We start from the raw sequence: 26,921 nt of genomic DNA on the forward strand, positions 1-26,921 counted from the left end.
GTGTGATTAGTTAATTCATCGGTAATTTGAAATAATTATATATTTAGTAGAAAGTTTGATAATGGCAGCAATACATGAAAAGTGAGTAATAAAGCTGTCAAAGTTCATACCACGTGATAGAATACAGGCATAAGTTGTCCAGCTGTCCATAAACGTGAGTTAGGGGATAGTTCCTGATAATGGATTATCTGTCAAAATCATTGTTTATATGTATTTCTAGTGTCTATACCTAAAATTCATCACGCCTTTTTGAAAGTGTCTGTCTAACGGTTTCAGAATTTACAGTCTTGGAAATTGGCAGCACATTTATGTCAACTGGAGATCTAGTAACCATTCTTTAATCACTCTTTAAAAGTAGGAAACAATTCCATGTAACAGTTGACTTTATTTATTTAGGACAGTACACTAATATTCTATTTATAGATGACCCCGGAATTTATTATATTTTATATCAGTAGTCATTGAACTGATTTTTGTCAAAGGAGTCGGAACAAATCACTTTGACCATTAACCATACTATTATCTCCACCGTGCGATTCGATGTCAGAATTTCTGTCGTGTGATCACGAAGCTCTTCATTGACAACTACCGAACGGTGTTTATCAGCCTCAACACGAGCCATATTTAGGGTACGTTAGCGCCAGAATGATAATCAAGACCTCGTGATGAGGATCCATTAATAAAAATATTGTCACAATTATTTTATCATTGTACATCGTAGTTGAATTATTAGCATAAATTATAATTGTTAAAATCTGCAAAAAAAATGTTTATCATATTTCAGTTCTTAAATCTATAGTTCTTATATGTTTATGGGAAAATACAGACACGTGAAAAAAATTTCATCCAAACCAAAATTTAATAAAACTAATCAAAATATGTAAAATAATAAAATATATGGAGAAATGGTACAAGAAAAAGAAGACCATGTAATCTGGAATACTAAGCGTCTTTTGCTTCATCGACGACACCCTCAATGTGAAGTTTGGCTAATCAAAGTGAATAATGTCATACTCCTGAATGAGAACAAGGTAAACACCAGCCGAAGGAATGGGCAATCTAAGGAGGAAGACGTAGGAGTTATCGTTCTTACTATTCGTATCGTATGTGATTTCGCTTTAGATGTTAAAAGAAATCGACACCAGCGCCTGAAGGAGTTAGAACTTTGTTTTGTCTGAGTGGAATTAAATGGAGCCTAAAATATTACTATACCGGAGAGTGGTAATTAATTGAATAAACACGTGTTTAAGTTGATATTTAGATATCATACCCAAGTGTTTTCTGAATTAAAATTCATATAACGTTCATATACACATGATTTTGAAAACATGATAATTTAGGAGATATCAGGAGTTGATCATGATTGTGCAACTGATATATGGGCTTTAAGCAATCAACATACCAAACCATGGGAAAAATAGCTAGCGGCTACAAACTATACGATAAGTCATGCATAGTGATGCATTTAAAACGAGACCCAGTTTATTAAGATAACCCTATCTGTGACTAACCGAGATATCTTCCTACCTGTATCTGAGTTCAGGCCAAGGACATTGGAATAGTGCACCAGGTAGGTTTAATATCTAACCAATATGAGAATATGGTATTGTTTTTGTTCTATATTGCCGAAGATAAATATCATATAAATAAATGTGACATGCATTTTGTTTCTGATTCTAAAGAGAGACACAGACCAAACCACATAAGTTGTTGCCGTAATGGACAAGTCGTGCGGTATGTGTTTCTATCTGTTGACCTCAACATCATACTAGAAACATCATTTTCATAAAGATTACTACCCATGTTGTACGTCATTTCCTCTTCCGGTCAATTTTCTTGTTGTATGTCTGGTTTGATATTGAGACGGTATTGAACTTTTATATTGATATCATGCTGGCACATAATTAGTGTGAAGGCAACAATAAAAAATTGCAGTGACGCAACTTCGAAATGAAACATTAAAAAATGCTTAAAAATAAAACAGTTTGCTGGTAATGAAATTCCGGCTTTGCACAGTGGTAACATCAGAACAGATATCATACACTATATTTATATCGATGTATAAATAATGGTCAGTGTCGATCCCTATTACCATCTCTTTACATTCATTACACATCAATGCTTATGTATATGTATACTTACACAACATAACGATAATCTTTCCTCTCACGCGAGATCTTTAAGACATTTAAAAAAACATTGATTTCTTTGTCTTATTGCAGACTTCCGGCTAGGTGACGATGGTTCTTTTGAGGTTACAGAAAGCGTCCTTCGTGCTTTCTGGGACAAAGGCTACATCATTATCAGGTACTTCTAATAAATGTAAATCGTTTAGCACATTTTCTTTTTAATTATAAAAAAATAATAATAAACACATGTTCTTTTTTCAATTTATATTCATACTGATATGTTTCACGAGCTTTATTTGATACTTACACGTGCATTTTGTGGCTTAACGTTGGTGCTTAGGGCTTTACTGGACAACGAGGAGCTGACCAAGGTCAAGGAGGTCATTGAAAATCCTAATGTACTTAAGTACCAGTACGGGGTGAGTACACATCCAACTAGACAGTGATGATTAAATACACTTAATCGTTATTAGCTTGATGTCTTCTAACTAAGCTCATAGTCATGTGACGTCCCTTTTGATGGCATACGGCTACATTGCCAACACACCTGTTTTCTCTACTTCAATGTGATTTGTTTTGTGTACTTGTTGTATAATGCTAATTACTTGATGCTCTCCATATCTACCGCCTGTCATTTCCATGCTGCTCTATTTGTTTATAATCTGAATACATGCAGCGACCAGACAAAAGTGGTAAGGAACCAAAGCTCATATTATGGCAGCATCCAGGTGATGACGTCACAGGAATGGTGGCTCGTTGTCGGAAGATTGCAGGAACATGTGATAAGGTACATGTACAGAAGTGGTATTGTATTAGACATTAATGCTGGTATCAGATAACATCTGTCTGGGAATGAGATTAATTCTTCTTTTAACAAGGCATGTGGTTAGCATTAATAAATCCGTCTTCTTTAGTTTGTATCAAGTAACATCTATAAAAACGAATTTAAACCGTCTGTGATATTTCTGCAACCTTCACTAAAACAACAAAAAGATCTAATAGATATAATATTTCTTTTCTGTCTTATCACTTATAATGCAGATAACAAAAGGATTTATTCGAATTAACATTAACCGTATCTTGGATACATTGCATGTATATATTCCTGACATCTTATCTCGGGTTTTTAGCTCCTGGGGGGCGAGGTATACCATTACCATACCAAACTTGTCACGAAAGAACCCTACATTGGAGGCACGTTTGAATGGCACCAGGACTATGGGTACGTAGATAACTTATGTAGTGTTCAATAACAGAAACAGGTATGTGACCATCGGTAGGTATTGAACATTCGCCGAAACAGGAACGCGTGATGGAATACAAACATTGTACAGTCTGATATCACTATGAACGGAATAAAACATAGTTTAATCCCTACTCACTACAATGCGGTTATCTGAATCGTGAGTACATGTAAATCAGCTTTCCTCAGACAGAACCATGGTCAAATTCAAGGAGACTGATTTATCATCATTTTACCTGATAGGTCCTTTAATTATATTTTCCAAAACAAAGTTAATGGTATTTTACATGAACATTTCTGATGATGCTTCGTGATACGAATGGCTTAATGATTATCAGTGCAAAGAATGGTTGGCATTTTCAATCAATCTAAGAATACATTTTACCATGTACTCGTGCGGTCACGATATAGTCTGGGCTACAATATCTCTCATTTGATATCGATGTTATTTCTAGCTGTTGTGAAAGTCTGATAAATGCGGCTATTAAGGCGTTTGCTTGTCAATAAGAATCGCATGCTTGAAATTACACGTGTAGCCTGTACTTGAAATGGCTGTTTTACACTTCTGAAAGATATCCTGATGCAATATATATATAGGCAACATGTTAAAGATTGATATAGGATTCCAGCCCTCCATGCAACGTACACATGTAATCAGATCAAATGTCGGCGTACGTAGAGTTTCTTTAAGTAAATATTCATGAATTTGATCATCTTTACGATATACTTACATTGTGAATGTACATTACACGATCTTACCTCTCGGGTATAACACAGACATCACGTTTGTTTGTAATTAGTATTGTCGAGTTCAGATTGATACTCGTAGTTAAAGTAAGGTGATATTTATATGTCACGGCTTAACCTGCAGATATCACACAAGTGCATTGATGAATAGAGAAAAGGGTAACCATTGTCAACTGTCTATTGATCTCCCAATAGAGATCAGTATCAGTAATGTCATATATATATCACTAGTATGTCTAATATTTTAGTATCTTTCACGAGGGTGCAATAAAAAAAAAGTCCTTTCTAGATATGCGTGTTTTTGTACGGTACTTAGTCAATTTTATATGATGATGTGACTACTCTGGTTTCATTAGTACAAGTTTGAAAAAGTTATTTTTCACTAGTATATGAACTTGATATTTCTCTACATTTCAGTAGTAAAAATGTTATTAATAACATTTAGCGGAGCATTTAAAGACAATATACATCCTACTGGCAATAAAAAAGAAATTCACTAAGGAATTGCTTCAGCGGAGAAATGACTTTCTGTCCTGTAATCAAATGATAAGTTTGCTATGGGTATATGCCACTATATATTACAGGTACTGGTACAAGTATGGCTGTTTGTTCCCAGACATGATGAGTGTGTTTGTGGCCGTGGATCAATGTAGAAAAGCCAACGGATGTCTCCAGGTCAGACCACAAGTTTATATTCTGAAACAATGTAGCTATAAAACCATTTAATTGACATTATATGAAATTGATAAGATATATAGTGTTAAAAAGGTACTCGCATATTACGTGCTTTTATATCAAATAGGTCGACTCCTTGCAATTAAGAACCCTTTATCAACACTCACTCTTTGAACAGACTGAAATACATACTGGAATTTATCGTGATTATAGTGATACATTTTCTATAAATAAAGGTAAAGGACCACGGTGAAGCTTATCATACAACGTGTCCTTTATAATGAGCTCTTGCTCGATATTGTCTTTCATCCTGGCTGTTTGGAGGCCGTTCTTAATTACTATTTATATAACGATGCTTTATGCAATGTTTGGCAACATCATGATAAAACTATATGAACATAAAATAAAACCGACATGCAATTTTTCAGCTACTAAGCGGCTCACACAAATGTGGAAGGATTGACCACACGATCGTTGCTCATCAGACTGGAGCTGACGTCGACAGGGTGGAGGCCATACAAGAAAAGCTTCAACACGTATATGCCGAACTCGACGCAGGTACATTGATGTTTTATATTGATAGAAAAAAATATGACGTCAGAAGGTTTCTGTATTCCTTTTATCGGATGTACTTAATCAAAGCTGTTTTTTTTCATGAATATATTGCCAAACGATTGTGTTGTTTGTAATTGCGATACACATTCCAATAGATAAGTGAACACACAGAAACGTATAATACATTTTCTGTCAATATGATGTCTTTTTCCTAAACCGAAAAAAATGTTTTATTCAAATTGGTAATACATGGCAATGTAAACCTTTTGTGCATCAGGTGACGCTCTGTTTTTCCATTGTAACGTGCTTCACACAAGCACTGACAACACCAGTGCCGACAATAGACGGGGTCTCATCTTAGCGTACAACAGGAAGTCTAACAATCCAGGACCGCACCAAAAACACCCGGGTTACCGTCCGATAAATCAGGTAAAATAATTCCTATTAAAATACAGGATATAATTAATAAATTTCAATGTTTGGCTCATTATGGAAATATACTTCATTTCATTTAATTTTCATTGATTTAGGTTTCTGATGATGCTGTTCGACAATGCACAAATACGACCAATTTTGAGGGTAAGGATTTCTGGATAGTACAACCACAAATATAGTTGACGGATGATATTAGTCTTTTAGCACATGTACGTGGGTTTACATTCGTCATCATCATGCTCTAATCAAATGATTTTAAGAATTGTGCATATCCATCCTACTAACTATTTGGATATAATGAAAAGTTAAGTCTTCGCTGTAGCAACGTGATATTGCAGTTATTCTTTCAAAAAAGGACAGTGACAGAGAAATGATACAATACAATTCTATTTGTATTTAATAGCGTTGTGTTTTGTTTGTCATACCGAATCTTCGGGATGGGCAATTCGGTTTACACCAATACAATAGGTTTTATTAGGCAAACGGAAACGATACGGGGCCGCCCATGAGGACTATATCCCGTCGACATACGGGGCCGCCCATGAGTACTATATCCGGTCGACATACGGCGCCGCCCATGAGGACTATATCCCGTCGACTATTTAAGTTCTGTTCTATACCTCTCCATCGACCGATAGAAACATTCCAGGATGGATCAGTTCCAGTAATGTATGAACAGATTGCGAGAAACAACACCGACCGTGATGTCCTGCTATCCGGTTTTGCTTAATCGTCATAGAGTTGCTTGATAAGCAAGGTGCAAGACATTTGTGATTCACAAACAGGAAATGGTCTTAAGCGAAATTAAAAATGATTCCAAATTTCACTTGAAAGCAGTGACGATCCCTTTCGGATGTACCGAAGGTCGAGTGATTGTGACATCTACCGCGACGTTATATAATTCAGCGTCGTCAGTTTAACAGAGGGAACCGTATTGTGTGGGATAATTTCCCGGTCTGGGTTGACGTTACAGTGGGTGGATACCTCTTCGGTTGGAAGGCAATTTAACTGGCTTGCGCTACTATGAGGAAATCACACGTCAATCCAGCATAACATCATTTTGCATCAGGACAACGCACTATCTGACAATGCACTTGTTGATAGGGCATATCTACAAGCAGTATAACATCATCGTGTCATTTTTCACGTCATATGTAATGGTATTCATTATAAATAACGATTCGCGACAAAATGTAGGCTTTTTGCGTATATCGGACTATACAAACCCATCTGGTCAAGTGTATGAATGTTACACATTCGATGGTGAAGGTGAGAAGTCCATCGAAAAGATATCCTGGTAGAAACAAATATAATTTTCACATTTTGTGTTGCATTCTCCTACTTTCACTTTTCACATAGGTATCCATTTTGAAGCTGTTGGACATAAGTAAGACCTTCACATATAATAAGTGACTTTAAAGCTGTCAAATATGATAGATCAGATATTGTCAAACATGCAATTTAACGGCAAATTCACCATAACATACTTGGTTACCAAGTTTGCCTTCGTCTGCTACAGTACGACCTGACAGTCCAAATTACAAATGTAAAATCTGTTGCAAACAAAACGTCATACTGACAGCATGGACAGCCATTTAATTTCTGTAGTTATTCTATTCTGAAAATTACAGCAATCCACTCCGCGACACGATAACATAAATAATTTCTGAAGAAACACTAGACGCATTGTTTCGTGAAATCTAACTCAGAACCGCGTCACTTTTTGATGAAATATTAATGCGCTATTCTATTTCAAACGAATTAGAAAATACATTGTAAATTTCATTCGAAAAAATTGCGAGATTTCACGCTTTTTTGTATCAATAATCAGGTTGAATTTGTGACGAAACTATAACATACAATTGCTATATATGACGACACGAGGAAGTATATCATTACGACTGTTCTCGAATTTGGACTTGCTGACGTCATTATGTGGTTAAGCGGGAAATTTAGATAGCGTTTACCTTGTTGTTGTTTTGTTTCGATTGCTTTATAGACATTTGAAAACGGAAATATAATCATCTGGTAATTTGTTGAACGTAGCTTGGTTCTACAGGAATATGTATACAAAGTCTACAAATAACACATAAAATAGCTTGATCATTATGAAAATGTAATGTTGTAGCAGACATGAATTATCCGAAATTTTGTTGCTGGTAGGAAACATCCAGGAACTGAAGACTATCATACATTTATAAGAACAAGGTACCAAGGAAGAGTAGGAATTTAAGGTAAAATGAATCAATACACTGTAATCATATGGCCATATATCTATATCATCCAGTCTGACAACAGCAAAATGCCAACATGTCATCAAAGTCATAATCGAAACTCAAATTCAATCAAACTAGGGTTAAATTAAAAAGAATATTTACACAAAGCCTTATTAAGGCAAGTTCAATCATATAAAATAAATTCCAGAGCCAAATCTTTGCAGCTTATGTCCCTCTGCGATATATACGTATTATTCAGCAGACACAAGGTGAATAGCACATTTCAATTCCACTTTTACACTCAGTTTAACCATATGTTTTACATTGAAAATTATTGGTCACCTCAGATGCATCACAAATGATCACCGAGAGACATGTAACATACATATGATTGACATGTGTTCTGGAAAAGTTGACATTTAAATAAAGAATTGCTCGATTGAGCGGAAATGAAAAAATGACAAAGTAAAAGAAAAATAGAAACGTATGCAGTTCAGACCTTAGAATTGCCTGAAATATAATAAAATAAATCTATCAAACGAATGGAAATTATGAATTTTTTTTATTATGGGACTGCTGCACCTCCCCGTCTAGATTTTGACTTTCCTTTTGATCACTTTGGATTTTTCCTTCAAATTTAGGCACTTAGCATCACTGACGAGTCTTAGAAGGACGAAACATCTGTATGATGCAGTCATGATGAGTCTACTGTACTCATTCTAAATTATGCGTCTTTTGTACAATCCCGAATTCAATGATAAATACGGGAGTATTGCACCGGATAATCTGCGTAAAACAATTTTAGAAGTACACCTACAAATGTACAAGGTTTCGAGATTTTAGGTCATAGACAATGCTGGTTGTGGTTTTAATTAATTCGAATCGTGACACGATTTAAAAGATATCCATTTATTTGACGTTTGTCTTAAATCGTCAAATATATGAAATTCGTAAAGTTTATTGATAAATGGAGCTAGTGCACCACCCCATCTAAAGGTTGACATTTTTTTTACTGCTTTAGAGTTTTCTCCTTGGGGTTCAAAATCTAGGGATTTTTTATGACAAAACTATATGGTGAAGTTTATTTCATTGTTTGGTTCAACTCTATTTGCTTGTAAATACGTATTAATAGTGCTATTCACTTTAGTGTCTTTTGTACAATCTAAGACAGTACATGGTTAATAAATGGATTCGGGTTAAAAGGAGATCTTCATTGTACTGGTGCAAATGATTAGCGAGAGTATAAGTTTACCTATTATGATATTCATATGTTAGAGTACAGGAATACAGCTTGATAACAGCATTTAAGAATACAGTTTGATACCCACTTTTGAGAATACAACTTGATATTCACCTTTGAGAATAGAATACAGCTTGATACCCACCTTTGAGAATACAGCTTGATATTCACCTTTGAGAATAGAATACAGCCCGATACCCACCTTTGAGAATACAGCTTGATATTCACCTTTGAGAATACAGCCCGATACCCACCTTTGAGAATACAGCTTGATATCCACCTTTGAGAATACAGCTTGATACCCACCTTTGAGAATACAGATTGATACCCACCTTTGAGAATACAGCTTGATATTCACCTTTGAGAATAGAATACAGCCCGATACCCACCTTTGAGAATACAGCTTGATATCCACCTTTGAGAATAGAATACAGCCCGATACCCACCTTTGAGAATACAGCTTGATATCCACCTTTGAGAATACAGCTTGATACCCACCTTTGAGAATACAGCTTGGTACCCACATTTAAGAATACAACTTGATATTCACCTTTGAGAATAGAATACAGATTGATACCCACCTTTGAGAATACAACTTGATATTCACCTTTGAGAATAGAATACAGCCCGATACCCACCTTTGAGAATACAGCTTGATATCCACATTTGAGAATACAGCTTGATACCCACCTTTGAGAATACAGATTGATACCCACCTTTGAGAATACAGCTTGATATTCACCTTTGAGAATAGAATACAGCCCGATACCCACCTTTGAGAATACAGCTTGATATCCACCTTTGAGAATAGAATACAGCCCGATACCCACCTTTGAGAATACAGCTTGATATCCACCTTTGAGAATACAGCTTGATACCCACCTTTGAGAATACAGCTTGGTACCCACATTTAAGAATACAACTTGATATTCACCTTTGAGAATAGAATACAGATTGATACCCACCTTTGAGAATACAACTTGATATTCACCTTTGAGAATAGAATACAGCCCGATACCCACCTTTGAGAATACAGCTTGATATCCACATTTGAGAATACAGATTGATACCCACCTTTGAAAATACAACTTGATATTCACCTTTGAGAATAGAATACAGCCCGATACCCACCTTTGAGAATACAGCTTGATATTCACCTTTGAGAATAGAATACAGCCCGATACCCACCTTTGAGAATACAGCTTGATATCCACCTTTGAGAATGCAGCTTGGTACCCACATTTGAGAATACAGATTGATACCCGCCTTTGAGAATACAGCTTGATACCCACCTTTGAGAGTACAGCTTGGTACCCACATTTGAGAATACAGCTTGATGTCCAACTGTGATAGCGCGGGTTTTTCTAGCTTCATACTAATCTTTTAGAACACAGGATTATGTAGCAGCATGACTAACTTAGAAATTACAGAGTTATCTAGCTTGATACCACATAGGAGCATGCGAGACCACCAATCTTGATGTGCAAGCTACCTACTTCATATAGTAAACCTTGTGAAATCCAAGAAAGTAATGTCACGTTCTCTAATGAGAACAAGATACACAATAGCGGAACCAACAGGCAAACTAACGACCATCAAGACGGCCAGCTTCTTATCGGTCTAAGAAATAGACTTTTTCTCAATGAGATCACTTTGGCGACCATAAACCTCCCCATAATTTTCATCAACCCGCATCTTTTGAAACCCTGTGTTACGTCAGTTGACGACCTCGTACAGAAAAAATGTTGTCTTTTTTTTTTTTTTTTTTTATGAAATAATTAAAATGTTAAATCAAAATGAGTAGTAAACAATTTATTTTAAATCTATATCTAGAGGGGTTATCTTTAAAAGCATAATTGTTCAAAGGCTTTGAAATAGTGATTTTTTTAATTTCAAACACACGTTTAACCAATATGGCGATTGGAAAAAACAGCGGATCCTTTTGGACTTTAAACAACGTACAATTGTTGTTTAACCGTTACAGTCATTAACATAAAAAAATAGCGTATTGTTTAATAACTTATCATTAATTTGAAACTTGTGATGCCAAATCCTATATGAACATGTAACATTTACAGAATTTTACAAAGTATTCAGGTAGTTCTTACCTGTAACTATGCATAGATAACGTACAACGTTCTATACTTAGGATCATATTGCCTTGTCAATATATTTATAAACTGTATCATATCTCTGCAATCAGTCTGAACACGCCACCTTGAATGTGACCCAATATATTTAGGTTCCTGCTCGCAAACATACAGGTAAGAAAAAAGGAAGCATTAGTTATAAGTAAGATTTATTAACATGCAGATTTACCTTGAAGGGGCTATTATGTTTCCGTGATTATTAACCAAAGAATGTGTATTTATCATCCCGATATATACAATCAACTTATGCAACATATCATGTCTACAAACAACAGTTTATTGTTCTGACATGTACAACCGGTATCTTGTACGTTTGAGATACTACCACGTACGTACAGATTAATAATAATAATTGATTGATAAATAAATGACAATATGATGTTTTTAAATAACAATGTATTGATATGTTCATCATGTATACCTACTACGTTTGGAATTCGAAGGAAGGACCGATTCCTCTACATGATCGATCTTTTCCAAACTTTTCCGGATTAATTAGATTTCTCTAATCCCGTTCATCTCGATATTTTCCTACAACGAAACCGACTTGGACAGCTTTCCACCAAGCTGTATGATAAGTGTGATGATTTCAATTTCCCTATCGTATATTTTCCATTTCAGGATAGCAGTATCGACATCCCCAAGCTATAGTGTTAACATGTCGAAGTTGATTTGATATTCGAATGATTGTTCTCATTATCACGATTTTCGTACAAGGAGATGAAAATTATGATTAAGTTTACAGTCATCTCATAATGGTCTCATCCAGAAATATTCTACCTTTTGTGCGATATAAAGCTGCACTTGTTTGATGCTCGTTATTGATCATGGATAGATCAAAATGTACATGACGGATGTTGGTGATGGAGCCTAGTATGCCTTCTAAATATCTTTTCCGTCCGAGTTGCTAATCTGTATGTCAAACTGCTATCGTATACGAGTCATATTAGATCTTGTATAGACATGCATGACTTACAAGAAAATCTATTTTTTTATAGTGGCTCTAATCAGACGCGTATATGACATAGTGTTTATTCACTTAACCCATTGCCTATACATAGCTATATGTTCTCTTGTAACTAATTGCTTATTTCATGTTATTAGTTGTTATATTACCTAGGAAAATACATACTTTAGTATATTGCACAATGGAAGTTTGTGTGAAAACTTACTTTGTCAACAATTAGTAAACATAGTTTGACATCATCAGTTCGATAACTTTAAAACCATTGCGAATAGACAGTGATTTTGTTTGTTTGTTGAATTTCACGTCCTCGCAACAGTCAATGTATGACAGTAATAGTGCCGTCATACTGAATATTCATATCCTTGGTTTGATAGCACGATATAAATTCGGTAATATTATAATGTTTAGTTTACGAGTTATCTGCATACAGTGGTTAAAGATTAAAAACATGTATAAATCTCGTAGTATAGACTCAAAGTGCATGAAAACGATAGCAATCTATGGATGTTGACATTGAGAAAAGTAAAGATCGTGTCAAAAAAACCCAAATGTCTTGGTATTTTGTTTCATATGAAAAGCACGTCATTCAAATATTGGCACTATTGACAAACACATTCAACATCTAATTGTTTAGGAAAATTGAGTAGTTCTTTATAAACAAATAATGATTTCGACCATAAATATTTCCCGTAGTCATCAACTTGCAGCGATGGTTTCGTTGTTGTATACCTTGTTCTCATTTGAGAATGTTGATGCTACGATTGATCAAGGTTTACAAGGCGTTTATCGTCGATGAAGCAGAAGACGCCTACTCATTCGGAAAAACCTGGTCTTATTTGAGTTTGGATTATAATTATGTTGACGTGTTGACGCGACCATACAAAGCTGTTTTAATGTGAAATTGAAGAGAAGAGAAGGTTTGTATTTAATCGAAAGTTAGCAAAAATCAAATGGAAAAAAATTATTTGATATGTTTCGGTCTAACTTGTGTATTTTGTCGCGTGGACAAATTCCGAACATTAAGAAAAAAACTTTGTTTGTTGGTATTTCTATTCGTCCAAAATTTGGAAATGGTGTTCTGGACGTCAGTTGTCATTTGACAGTCTTCATAAATGAACATATGAATAAAAAGGCTGACATTGTACGAGACAAACTTGAACGTGAATTGTGGTGCACGAGATCAAATGGCATTAACCGTGATATTGTAATTTCAGGTGTAATATTACCGTGAAACCGTTGTGATGGCGGCACTGACCGGTGGTAAGATAAAACATGAAGAAAACGCGTACTGAATGATATCCTATCATATTGTATTCCATTAGAGATTCTTTTTTTACATTGACAATTATATTCCCTAGCCACGGTTTTAGCTCATTATTTTGTGGGATATTTCAAACAATGAGTTTTACAAAAGACGCACACTGTATATCAATTACTTAGATAATAAGTCAAACTGCAAAACATAGCGGTTCCGTTTAACGATGATGATAAAAAAAAAACCTTGGGACATTGTATATAAATGTGAAAACAAATGATTTATTGAAAATTGAAAGTTTTGAACAACGTGTTGTATGTGACGCTATATGTAGTGTTTTTACACTATTTCATTACAGGTATTGCATAGTTTTATTATTTGTCCCTGATCTATCATATTACAAAATTATAGATAATAAGACCATGGCAAAATGATGGTAACGACTGTGTTAGACACTGCATGGAACCAGTTCAAACATTTTCATGTTTTTATTTTTTGCTCATAGTGTACTCGTTTTCATCGGCGGATTTCCGTGTGACAAATGACATGAAAAATCATTTCGATGACAAAGGATACATTTTAGTCAAGTAATTATTTGCATAATCACAATCTACCAGGAAGTAGACTTTTTTCCATTTAATTGTTTTTTTATTAATACGTACGATAGTCTGTTTCAAATATCAAGCATAAGATAATTTTCGAGTGACTAAAATTGTATCACATGTAATATGTATTAACTTGACGTTGTTATGGTAATCTCAAACAGAATAATGATAATTACTGCATAAGATGACTATCGAGATAATTAAATATTTAGTATAAGGCGCAACGTACATACACTTCACACGTGTTCATTTCGTATTAACCATAGAGTATATTAATATTTCAAAAGGTATTGTTTTCTTTTGTTAAACGTACAGAGGATTGTTTGATAAGGATGAGATAGCAAACCTAAGGAGGGTTTTCGAGGACACAGACATCATCAAGGAAAACGGATATGGAGTAAGTCGTGCCAACCACTTCGCGTTGTGTATGTGATGTATCATTGTTCAAATACAACCTATATCATTTGTGGCGCATTGTTCAGTTTAGAAATGTCAATTTGAATTCGTTATTAAGAAGGACACAAAAGCAAAAAAATCTTTTAATGACATGAACTAAAATATCCTCGTTCGTTTATGTATTTTATCTTGAATTCTTTGACTCTCATTCAAGAACAGTCATTAGCTAACGTCTCTAAATATTTTACATTTGAAATACACTTCTTTGTGTTTCTATTTTTATTTGTGTCTACTTCGTTAGATTCTTATAACACAACATAAACAGGCTTTTCTGATCGCCAATACATCTGCCTATTCAATATCACAGATGCAATTTTCATGTGTATTTCGTCTGCTTAATCCTTTCCCTGTATCCATAGTTGCCAGATGGACAAGGCAAACAGGCGACGATGTTATTATGGAACAATCCCGGAAACGACGTATCTGGAATGATGGCACGATGCGAGAAAGTTGTCAATACTTGTGAAGACGTAAGAACAGATTAGAACATTTGATGAATATGAAGTAATAGTATCAGTACTGTAAGGATGATAATGATTAACTCTTAAGATGGTCTTATCTGATGTACACGTTGTTTGATTATACCATGCGCTGTATTAAGTGATAAGACTTCTTTCATGAAATGCCGTCTACTCTTTTTCATTTAAGATCATTGTCCGATAATCTATTATAATTTACACTTGTATCTTACAAAAACAATTCTGCCAAATAAACCTATTAGATTATACCAATAATATCGTTTTTTCTGCATCTATATCGCAGAGAACCTGTAAACCTTTCACGATCCATATGTGATTGATTGTCACATGCGTCATTGTATTGCAAAAACAATAAAAAGACATGAATAAACAAAAAGAAAACATACAACTTTTGCAAAATAAGCATATTTGTGTTTATGTAAATATTTCGAACGGGAATCTTATTTTCAAAGTGCAATTATTATCTGGGTTTGTTTTCTAGTTACTAGGAGGTGAGGTGTATCACTACCATTCCAAACTGATGTACAAGAAACCCTTCACTGGCGGTTCTTTTCTCTGGCATCAGGACTACGGGTAAAGATTTATTTATTTACTTTATCTAATTTGGTCTTATTTGAGAACGTGACCTTACTTACTTGGATTGACCAAGGTTTACATGGCGGATGTCGTCGATGAAGCAGAAGACGCTTACTGTTTCAGAACACAAGCTCTTATTCTCCTTGTATCTTTTCAGGAGTCTCCGTGTAAACTTTCTTTTGTTCTTATTTTGCCCGGGTTTTATGGAATTTGAGTTTGAATTATGATTTTGTCGCCTTATTGGTATTTTCTTGATGTTTTATGTCAGTGGACTCCAAATAGTAAACAAAGTGTAAGCTTTTTATTGAGATGACGCTGTTTCCATTAAAATAAGAAAGCAATGTGCATGAAAATTCTACATTGGAATTATGGATAGACAGTTTTCTTTTTCCTTGTACTTTTTCTTTTTTAGACTTCCTGTTTTTAAGACTTCCTCTTTTTATTACATTACTGGTTATATATCCCGCTCTATCAAGGTATTGGTACCACAATAGCTGTTTGTTTCCTGACATGATGACGGTATTCATAGCCATCGATAAATGTTCCCAATCCAATGGCTGTTTGCAGGTAATATTCACGTGAATTTTCAACGGTTTTAATCTGGTCGTGTGAAGGCTATCTATATATGACACTTGTTGCATTTTCAAAGTCAAACATGTACAAGCGGTTGAAGTGGCTGCAGAAATATTGTTACCATTAATATTTGCTGCCAATCCAGGTTATTGGAAAAAAACACTAGTTTCATGGAACCAAATTGAGAGATGAACTGTACAGTAAATAGTGCATTTTCTAACTGAAATGCGTTGTTGGTAGATACTGCCCGGCTCTAACAGATGTGGTCGCATTGTCCATGATGCGACACACGGTCAGACTGCAGCCGATCATGAGCGTGTGTCTGCTATCGAGAAGGTCTGCCCCAAGGCTTATGTTGAGATGGACCAAGGTAAATAATTTAATATTTATGTTATTGTAGTTACCGTGCATATAGTGTAATAATCTGCAATCAATCAATAATGACATGTAGTTAAGTCTCGTGAGTGACATGTTCATTCGTATGTGACTGGTGTTTCGAAGGCCGATATTCATCTAACCTGGCGTTTGAATAGTTAACTACGCCTTCCGATAACTTCATAGGTGTGATTTATTTAACCTTTTGTCATCCATGTACTTTATTACTTTTATTTACTTTAGTTTTAAAAAAGAGTATAAAACTAAGTACTGCTGGTTGGACATATTGCAGGAGACGCCTTATTCTTCCACAGTAACCTGTTGCACTCAAGTTCTGGTAATGAGAGTCCTGATAGGAGGTGGGCTTATCTTATTGCATACAACACTAGGGCAAACAACGCATTAGTGCCTCACCATCATGCCCAGTACTCGCCTCTACAAAAGGTAATGTCATTAAGTAAATCTCTAGCCTATAGAACATACAAAACAGTCGAGTTCGCGACCGTAGCAATATATCCCATCTCTTATATGTTGTAAGTGTATTTCATTTAGCAGGCTCTTATTTTAGAGTTCTTGGGGGTAGACTTATAAACGAAATATTGTAATTTGGCGAAGACGACAAGAGTAAGTTTTACGCCCCGTCGATAACCTCATTCCCACTTGCTAGTTTGGTTATGACAGTACAGGTTAGCTTCCCGTAAGGCATTCAGGGGACTTGGGTCTGTAAAAGGGCGTGTGCTGTGTTGCAATACACATGATATTAATTCAGGAAAACTTAATTCGAGGTAAATAAAAATGTAAAAGGACAAATGTTGCCATGTAAGTCGGTCATCATTTTACGTTTTCATTCTCTGGTGAACGTTGGTTAGTTAACCCGATGATAGGATGGAGAAATTTTGGCATTGCACTTAAATCAGCACAATGACTTGAACATTAAAAGGTCAAATATTAGAACACCGCTTCAATACGTGTACAGATACATCATACGCTTCATTCCTTCATCTCTTCCAATTCATCCGTGCGAACTACGATATTTTTGTTGTAAAAATGATATCACCTTTCGATATATCTAAAGTAAGAACAAGATACATTATAGCGAAATAACGAATTCAGTATGATGATACAGCTGAATCGTCCGTTACACTAGTACAAATGAATTAATCATAGATAATAAGCAAATGATTAAACTTGACTTGTCCTGATAAGTCGACAAGTTCACACACATTTATGTTTTCGAAATATCACAACTTGACCTTAAAATGACCGAATGGCTGAAAAATGTCACCATAGAAACGTTTGAAAAGAAAAAAAACAAATCGGTTGTAAAGGCCATGACAGCGTGTTAGTAATTGGCAAATGTAAACTGTTTTTATATTGTGAATATATTCACGTTTTAAAGCAGTGGGATTCCGCTCGGCAACCTTTAATTCATACTGTTTAATAACACATCGTATCAGCTGATGAGTTTCTCAGTGAAATCAATTCCTTCATTCACACCCGATTTGCAATAGGTTTTTCAACAAGATCTCTTGATAGTTTGCCATGTACAGGCAGGTGCTTTATGTTTATCGTCAGCAATTACTATTCACAGGTGCCGGACAGTGCAGTAAGAGAATGCAACAATTACAGTGATTTCACTGGAAAGGATTTCTTTGATCCCACTGACATGGAATCGCCTAAGAACGCTCTCGTCAAGACACAGGCAAAGTTTGAAAAATAGACAAACCGTTGTGACATATATAACTTTTTAACTGTATATGAAAAATCCTTGGTTAGTAAAAACAAACCAACTTCCATCACAGAAAATCGTTAACATCACTAATGATACGATATCGATGTCTTCAGCAGTTGTTATTTGACTCACAGTCAGTTTGTACTACTTTTAAAGACAATAAAACGAAAAAATCCTTCAGTTTTAGTTCCATTTTTGAGGATGTATCGCCACTGTTCTGTATGATCACAATATACGCACAAGTGAAAAACAATACAAATTTGGAATTAGATATAATAGAGTTCAGTCTAGTAATGTTTAGATATTGATTACAAATTCTCCATTCCCAGTGTTTAAGCTGAAATATTTTACTGGGATGTGACAGTTATATGCTAAAATATTATCATTACTTTCTCGTCATCAATGATTTTAATCTTGTACCCTTTGTCCATTTAGCCAAAGTGTGTTGTTTTCATATACATTAACATTGTAGATTACATAATCCAAAGTATTATATATTTTTAAGACACCGAATAAGCATGCTATCTACCTAGTCAGTTAGATACTGACACTGTCACACTAATTTCTAATAATTACGGTACACGGTGGTTTAACATTTGTGCCCATGCATGTTAATCAGTTTCATATGGATGGAATGCGAACTAAAGATTGTATACTATTAGTTTTAATCAACATATAGGTATGCATGGTGAGTGTTATGGTCACCAACATAAATATTTATCATCTTTGCTATTGAAGCATACATCACCATCATCATCATCATCATCATCATCATCATCATCATCATCATCATCATCATCATGTGTAATCGTTGATGATGTCAACACAAAAACATTAAATGATTGCAAGATATGAACATCGAAGCAGAATGAGAATAAGAATAGGTGTTCCGGAAGGATAAGTATTTCCTGGTCGTGCCATCAATCCAAGTAAATAATGTAAAGTTCGGAAATCAAAACAAAGCTAACAACAACGGGACAACCTTGGAAGCTAACGAGCATCGTACACATAAAAACTCATACCGCAATGTAATCGGTGTTATAAACTGATAGAATCATGTGAGGCAACATTAAAACAAGTTTGTGACAACTCAAAACATTATATAATGGCGACGCTGTATAACAGTTGAAATCCCATGTAAATATTAGTGTGAGAGGTTTCTGAACTGCGTGGTCAACATATGCAAAAAATGAAAACAGAAAAAAATTTAAATATTTTTTAATCATTAGTAATTATCTATTTATTGTCAACACTCGGGAAATGTCTATCATTTCCTTCCTTGTCGTTTATGATAGATAAACCATCGGAATGATTAATTAGTACTTAAATAAAAAGAAACGTCACACATTATGTACGTTAAAAGCAGCCCCAGTTCAGCATATAGGATGAGATCGGTGTATACTCTACTGTACATCTTGTTTATATCGGGACAGTCCTTTATTTTATCTGCTTCGTGACAGTCATCATAACAAGATATCATGAATTGATGAAAGCTGGTTTACAAGGTAAGCGATAGAATCACTAGTATATCTATTTATTGAAAGGAGATTTCGCTTTGATCATTAATAACAAAGTGAACAGCTGTCCTACTGCTAGGACTTTAATCATCTGTCAAAAACTCGTTGGTTAAGAAAAGTATTTGTACTATTAAAGTTGCAGTTGGTAATTATTCAGATGTTCATATTTATTTACAGATTATAATTAAACCCAAACATTGTCAACATGATTGAAGGCAGATCAGTTACATGATGTATTTGTACATGAGCTGTGAATGATACTGGTATAACTTTTTTTCTGTTCAGCAGGACTGCGTTTTAAGAAAAACATGGCGACATTATCTGGAGGTACAGTATCTATGTAACATGCTGATAAGTCCAGGGTCAAGGTGTTATGAAGCGTCTTACCTATTATCTACCCGGTGTTGTTAAGTGTTGAGATTCATGAAATACCATCCGGAGTGTGTTGGTGGTGGTGGTGGTGGTGGTGGTGGTGGTTGGGGGGGATCCATTTAGTTTGTTGTGTTCGAGTCTGGTTTTCCATGGTTGACGAGTATCGTGTCACTAAGATCATTTCATAGAACAATGTTTTTTTAATATTTTGCATTCTTTATAATCTTTAATATCATCAACGATACAATAACTTGATATTTATACACAATAAGGATCCAACATGACGTAGTTCTGATCAATTGCAAAGTCCGCTGGTAGATTTACAGTTATTGAAAACTATACAAAACTGCATAGCTATAGGTTAACATGTCATAATGAACTGATCATCCAGAAGTAGGACTGGATACTGTTCCTTCGCTTAAATAAGTTGAAGAAAAATAAGTAATGAAATATAGATGTTTTCAATTTCATCAATGCCAGATAAAACCATGACAACACTATAAACATATTGAGATCAGGACGTCTAAACTACTTGTCATTAACTTTCTTCCTCTTTCCCTTAAAATGGTTTATACTTCTACTTTTGAAATTAATCAAGTTATGTTCTACTTAAGTTTATAAGTACGCATCCGAGGAATTCCGTGTGACGGACGACATGAAGAAGTGCTTCGACGATCTAGGATACATCTTAGTTCGGTACGAAATCACTCTCTATTCCAAGTTATGAAATGAAAAATAATAGTGTTATAGTAATTTTGATAATCGATTTTCATAGAAATGCACAAATATTGAATGTTTATCATCATGTTTTGTATTCAAAATTCATTGTTAGTTATTGCATGTCTACAAATTTTTAATATGGTTCCTACAGAGGATTGTTTGATAGTCATGAGATGGCTAAAGTGAGAAAGGTGTTCGAGGAAACAAACCTCATAAAAGAACATGGATGGGGAGTAAGTATCCTACAGTGTATTCATCAACGTTTACACTTATATGGCATAACATATCGGAAGTTTTGGCAGGTATCTAAATTTTGAGAATTTAGCGACCCTTTCAAAATTGCAAAAATATGGAAGTTTTCTTACTTTTATTGTAAGCTGAGGTACTTACATGTAACTCTATGATATATCAATACTAGTTGGCATGTTAATCTCTTATCTAATATGACTGGTCAGTATGATCGTAAATTGATATTAGAATCTTAGCTTATGTCTATTCTAAAATAAAAAGAGTTAAAAGAAGTCTTCCAAGTCTCTGGGACTCCTTTGAGAGTTTGACATTTAGGAGATAAATTCAAATATGATTGTAAAAGATGTCGACTGCTGATGGATTACATTGAAGCATTTATAAGCTAAATGCCAAAGTTAGAGGTTACAAGTGAAGTTTTAGGAAGTCAAATGTAGCATTGAGTTGAACCATGAGAAGGGAAGTGAAAATAGACCAGACTGGGATCAGTGCTTTTAGATCTAAACGGTTGTCTTAACTGTCGCTCTGGTTGTTTATCGGTCGGTACACACCTATACTAATCCCGCTCGTACAACAATAGGTTTCATTTTTTAGTTTTGTTAATATTGATATTAGTAGTATTTATTTTTACATGAATATGTTACTAGGTAAATGACGGATCTGGCAAAATAACAAAACTAGTAGTCTGGAATAGTCCTGGAAATGACATATCTGGAATGATGGCACGATGTGAAAAAGTCGTAAATACTTCTGAAGACGTAAGTTTGCCTTCTCAAACTTAACATCATTGGGTTGAGGTCGGCTGGCCGTGTCCCGAAATCATTATAATCAATAACGTTCGTACGATATCTTAAAAAAATAGAATTGGAAATCAAAGGCACGACAGACTCTTCTTCATTAGTTTTATATCTCAATGAAAAGAAAACCAACATGGACAGTTTGCCACTAAATTCTCTTTTGTTAATTTTCCATGTCCGGATAGTATTATCCCTGCATATCCAACCAATGGTATTTACGTGTCACAGCTAATTAGATATTCGAGGGCCTGCTCTCATTATCACGATTCTTGTGCAAGTCTTCAAACTCGTAACACAGAGTTTCAAAACATGGAGGTTGATAAAACATTATGGGGGAGATTTATAGTCACCATAGTGAGAAATATTCTATTTCTTTGTGTAACATGAATCTGGGCGTATTTGATGCTCGTTAGTTTGCCTGTTGATTCTGTTGTCGTATAGCTTGTTATTGTTTGAGAACGTGACCTTCGTATATACCAAGGTTTACATTGTGGGTGTCGTCGATGAAGCAGAAGACGCTTACTCTTCCTGAACACCTGGTATTTATTCTCTTTGTACGTATTCATCAGTCTTCATGTACATTTTTCTTTTGTCTGTATTTGGTCTGGTTTTATGGAATTTGGATTATGATTATGTTCTCGATTTTTTTGTTTGTTTTTGTTTTTGTTTTGTTTTGTTTTGTTTTGTTTTTAGACCAAACATTTTCTTTAAAGCAAGGTAGGCTGCGTCGTTACATTGTTGCTCAAACCATACATGAAACAAATGTAGGTTGTATTAACGGAAAATGTAATCGTATAACGATAAAATGAAGGGTAATCTTCCGTGTCGTCTTGTAGTAATAATAAGGTAGTAGTAATGATAAAGTTCAATCCAGTTTCCGTGTATCAGTGGTTTGATAAGTGTATACATATTGGGGTACGTATGAGGAAGGACAACTGTACTCATTGTAGGACTCTTTCATACTTAATAACAGATAGAGCTCAGATGGGCAGACCATATTTAGCTAGATATTAGATATGATGGAACAAACAAGTGATACATCATTGACATAAGACACCGGTACAGAGATGAGCACCGCCACACCGATTAAACAATTCACATGGTCCTATTTATGCTGACCTATGGCCCTGTCTATGCTGACCTATGGCCCTATCTACATGTATGCTGACCTATGCACTAGTATTTAGATAATTAACTACATGTTACATGAACTGTAGATCAACAAAGACTGCTGACCATAAGTAAACCAACATGTGATCGCCTTCCTTCGTATTTCGAAACTAAATTTCTTTATAAATTACTTTGCTAAAATAACTTATAATGATTAAAAATTAACAACAATAATCAGTACAGATCAAAGTAGTACAAAGTGTCATCAGTTCAATCAAACAGTTTTAAATAGATATTCAGATTTGTTCAACTTTCTGAAACAGGATTAAAGTAAATATTCTTACCTTTTCTTTGACAAAATGTAAATTACCTAAAATTTCCTGAGGTTTCGCTTCAGATTGAAAACATTATAAAACTTGTAGTGTCTCCTTATAAGGAAGTACTTACAATAATTCTAATTCTATGCGCAAGACCAGTTGTTGAGAGGAGAGGTCTACCACTACCATGGAAATCTAACTTATAAGGATCCTTTTTCAGGAGGGTCGTTCTTGTGGCACCAGGATTACGGGTAAACCCAATTAATTTCTTTATGAAATACCAATCAATCGGTGATAAATATACGGCAAATTATATTTTCTAGAGAATTCAATACTTTTTTATTAAGGTTTATTATATCAATGACCTACATTGCAATAAGATGACAAACAATACCAGTGTTGAACTTGAATAAACACATTTGTTTCTTTGTGTTTTACATACTCTAATCTTTTGTTATATTTTCTATTATGAGTAGGCAATTATGATTTTAATTCTTTTAATGTAGCTGTTTATGTACGTTTTCTGATGTTTAAAAATATTCTTGATAATGTTCAATATTTCTTTCAGATATTGGTATAAAAATACTTGTTTGTTTCCCGACATGTTGACGGTTTTCGTGCCAATTGATAAATGCACTAAATCAAACGGATGCTTGCAGGTATGGGCATGATAAAGGAGGCGAATCGGCCTGTTATTTTTTAATCGTTGCTGTGATCTAGTGGTCGAAACTGATATAATCCTGACAATTGAATATGAACATGCAAGCTATCATATGAAGTGTTGAACAAGTCATTCACTAATATTATGATTTTGTATATCTGCAGATATTACCTGGTTCTCATAAATGCGGCAGGATAGATCACGACATGAACACAGGTCAAACCGCGGCCAATGTGGACCGCGTTGAAGCCATAAAGAAAAGGTGTCCGCCTGCTTTTGTGGAGATGGACGCAGGTATGATGTTAATTGTAACAATACTAGTTAATTACTAGCTACCTCATAACTGAGCGTGATAGTGCAGACAAAAGTTGACATCTCTTTTAATAAACAATGTATTTCATTTGGTAATTTATCTAAAAGATTGAGAAATTGTGAATACCTATGTGGAAATATGGAAACGTCATGCAGATATTAAAAACAAACATGCAATTTTGTTAATGAATACGGAAAAGTGAATATGAAGTAAATAATTGTCATTTTCGTTCATATAATGTGTCTTTCAAAGGTGATGCTTTGTTCTTCCACTGTAACCTGCTTCACTGTAGTTCCGCTAACGAGAGTCCTGACAGGAGGTGGGCCTACTTGATAGCTTACAACACCAAGGTCAACAACCCAATAGTTCCCCACCATCATGCCCAATATTCACCTATCCAAAAGGTAACTGTAAACCACTCTGTTCAAAACGATCGCGAAATTTGACCTCTAATTACAATTCATTTCATTTGTTCTAGTGAGCCATGTTCTTCTAAAAGCTCTTGCAGACTGCTCTTATCAATATCAATACATAAATGCAAATATTGGAGCACATTCATTAAACTTGAAATAAAAAAAAAAAAAACTTATAATATATTTATTTTCAGGTTCCTAACAGTGCTGTGGCGGAATGTACAAATTACAGTGACTTCACTGACAAAGATTTCATGGAAGTCGGCTCGTCTAAAACAACCCGAATTTCATTTGTTGAGAACCAAGTTAAAAGAACCAAGTGACACATGTTTTTTTTTCATGATGATGTCTACAGCTGACATGTTTTTATTTTATAATCACTCAATTAACTCATGTATCTTGACCCCAGATGACAAAAGAAAAAGACAAAATGTAAGTAGACAAGAACATATAACTTACAATATATTTTTGAGCTGTCAATGTCCTGCTTATCCGCTCTTTAGATGTCAAAAAATGTCGATTTGTTTCCAGGAAATTGGCTTTGTATGTAAAATCATATGATGTCAAATCAACAGTGACATCAAACGCATTAGGTTTCAAAAGAAGTAATGTTCTAGTAATGGCTTAAGATAAAAAAAAAACACGAAGAACAAATAAAACACTATTTATCTTCTGTAAAACTGTCCCTTGTGATCATGTTGTTATGTCCAAAAGTCACGATTAAGCTGCTACTTTTGATAAATCCTCCTGTTTACTTACATAGATTTTAGTGAGTACATTACCAACGTCTCTCTCTCTCTTTATATATATTTGTATTGTTTGGCAGAGTCTTTACTGTGCATTTTTTCTGGTAGTTATCTTATAAATTGAAAATCCAACCGCTTATGGGTAACGAAACAGGATGTCACAATGACATCAAACAAAAATCACTACGGGTATACAATCTCGTAACTTTGTGTTACTTCCTTGTCGAGAGATATATCAGAAATACCTTGTTCTTTCTAGCAACCTTGTACCTTACAAAAATGTTGCTAATTTAATTGACCGTGTGAACAAGTGTTGTTGTAATGTAAATATTGATCTATGTGTAATAACTCATCTTCAAACAGAATAACGTATTGGCAGATCCAGAGATAAACATGATCATTGAATCGTCAACCATCTGACCTCATTTTAGCAATTGGTTATGCATAATACATTGGTAACTTAGTAACTTTTATATCTGCCTGATTAACATCCTTGATAAAAAACGAATACAGAAATAATGCCAGAATCTTCATTCAAACTCAATTTCGATGAAATCAAAGCAAAACATGAACAAAAGAAATAAAAATGATAAAAACAAGAAGAATACGACAATGTGTTCAGGAAGAATAAACGCTTTCACCTTATCTAAAACACCCGCCGTGAAAACCCTCGTCTATCTAAGTAAGAACCACATTCTCAAATGAGAACACAATAAACTACACCGGAATCAACAGGTATGCAAACGAGCATCAAACACAGTAATAGAATACATAATTGTTGATATCGAGCATGCATTCAATTAATCGTCTACGAAATTGGACTTCAATGAAAAAAAAAACCATTCATTTAGGAAATTTCAATGTATAAATAATCATTTCCGAAATTGGAACGTGAATTAAAACATAACTAAACAGAATAGAAGTTCTCTACAAACAACCAGAAGAAAATAACATAGTGACGTTTCGATGACTACACGGTCACCTTAATCAGATTATGTCCAGTGTGAAGCGGACTAGCACTGCTGTACCTAGTATACGAAATGGCACGGAATCGACTAACGTTTTGGCTTCACTATAACCCTATGTACACTAAGATGGAAAATAGTGTGACGAGATGGTAAACAGATTATTGACGAAAGTGATTTCAAGATAGGAATACACTAGTCATTTATCTGATGAAGGTGACCGTGTAGTCATCGAAATGTCACACTACTTCTGGTTATTGTAAGAACTTCTAATCTATTGGCATTACCAAACTTAAATAAGTGTATCAAACTAATTAGAAATTTATAAATACATGT

General features: G+C 34.7%; 3 protein-coding genes across 3 annotated transcripts; all 3 read left to right on the forward strand.

Moving 5' to 3' along the window:
- The first annotated feature begins 1,718 nt into the window (after nt 1-1,718).
- LOC132548237 (L-proline trans-4-hydroxylase-like) lies at nt 1,719-5,963 on the forward strand. The gene is made up of 9 exons (XM_060212078.1): nt 1,719-1,734; nt 2,223-2,307; nt 2,470-2,548; nt 2,806-2,916; nt 3,260-3,351; nt 4,704-4,794; nt 5,223-5,352; nt 5,627-5,778; nt 5,880-5,963. The coding sequence occupies exons 1-9, from the start codon at nt 1,719-1,721 to the stop codon at nt 5,961-5,963; spliced, it is 840 nt and encodes a 279-aa protein (XP_060068061.1).
- Nucleotides 5,964-13,598: 7,635 nt separating this feature from the next.
- LOC132548251 (L-proline trans-4-hydroxylase-like) lies at nt 13,599-18,396 on the forward strand. Its single transcript, XM_060212097.1, has 9 exons — nt 13,599-13,617; nt 14,118-14,199; nt 14,533-14,614; nt 15,033-15,143; nt 15,634-15,725; nt 16,205-16,295; nt 16,542-16,671; nt 16,969-17,120; nt 18,268-18,396. The coding sequence occupies exons 1-9, from the start codon at nt 13,599-13,601 to the stop codon at nt 18,394-18,396; spliced, it is 888 nt and encodes a 295-aa protein (XP_060068080.1).
- Nucleotides 18,397-20,233: 1,837 nt separating this feature from the next.
- LOC132548161 (L-proline trans-4-hydroxylase-like) lies at nt 20,234-25,197 on the forward strand. The gene is made up of 9 exons (XM_060211983.1): nt 20,234-20,252; nt 20,912-20,993; nt 21,169-21,250; nt 21,911-22,021; nt 23,647-23,738; nt 24,056-24,146; nt 24,313-24,442; nt 24,714-24,865; nt 25,069-25,197. Exons 1-9 carry the CDS (start codon nt 20,234-20,236, stop codon nt 25,195-25,197), a joined length of 888 nt encoding a protein of 295 aa, XP_060067966.1.
- Nucleotides 25,198-26,921: the final 1,724 nt, after the last annotated feature.

Source organism: Ylistrum balloti, unplaced genomic scaffold (genome assembly GCF_031769215.1).
Source record: "Ylistrum balloti isolate Yb309-2 unplaced genomic scaffold, AGI_CSIRO_Ybal_v1 Utg370006, whole genome shotgun sequence".
Lineage (NCBI taxonomy): Eukaryota > Metazoa > Mollusca > Bivalvia > Pectinida > Pectinidae > Ylistrum > Ylistrum balloti.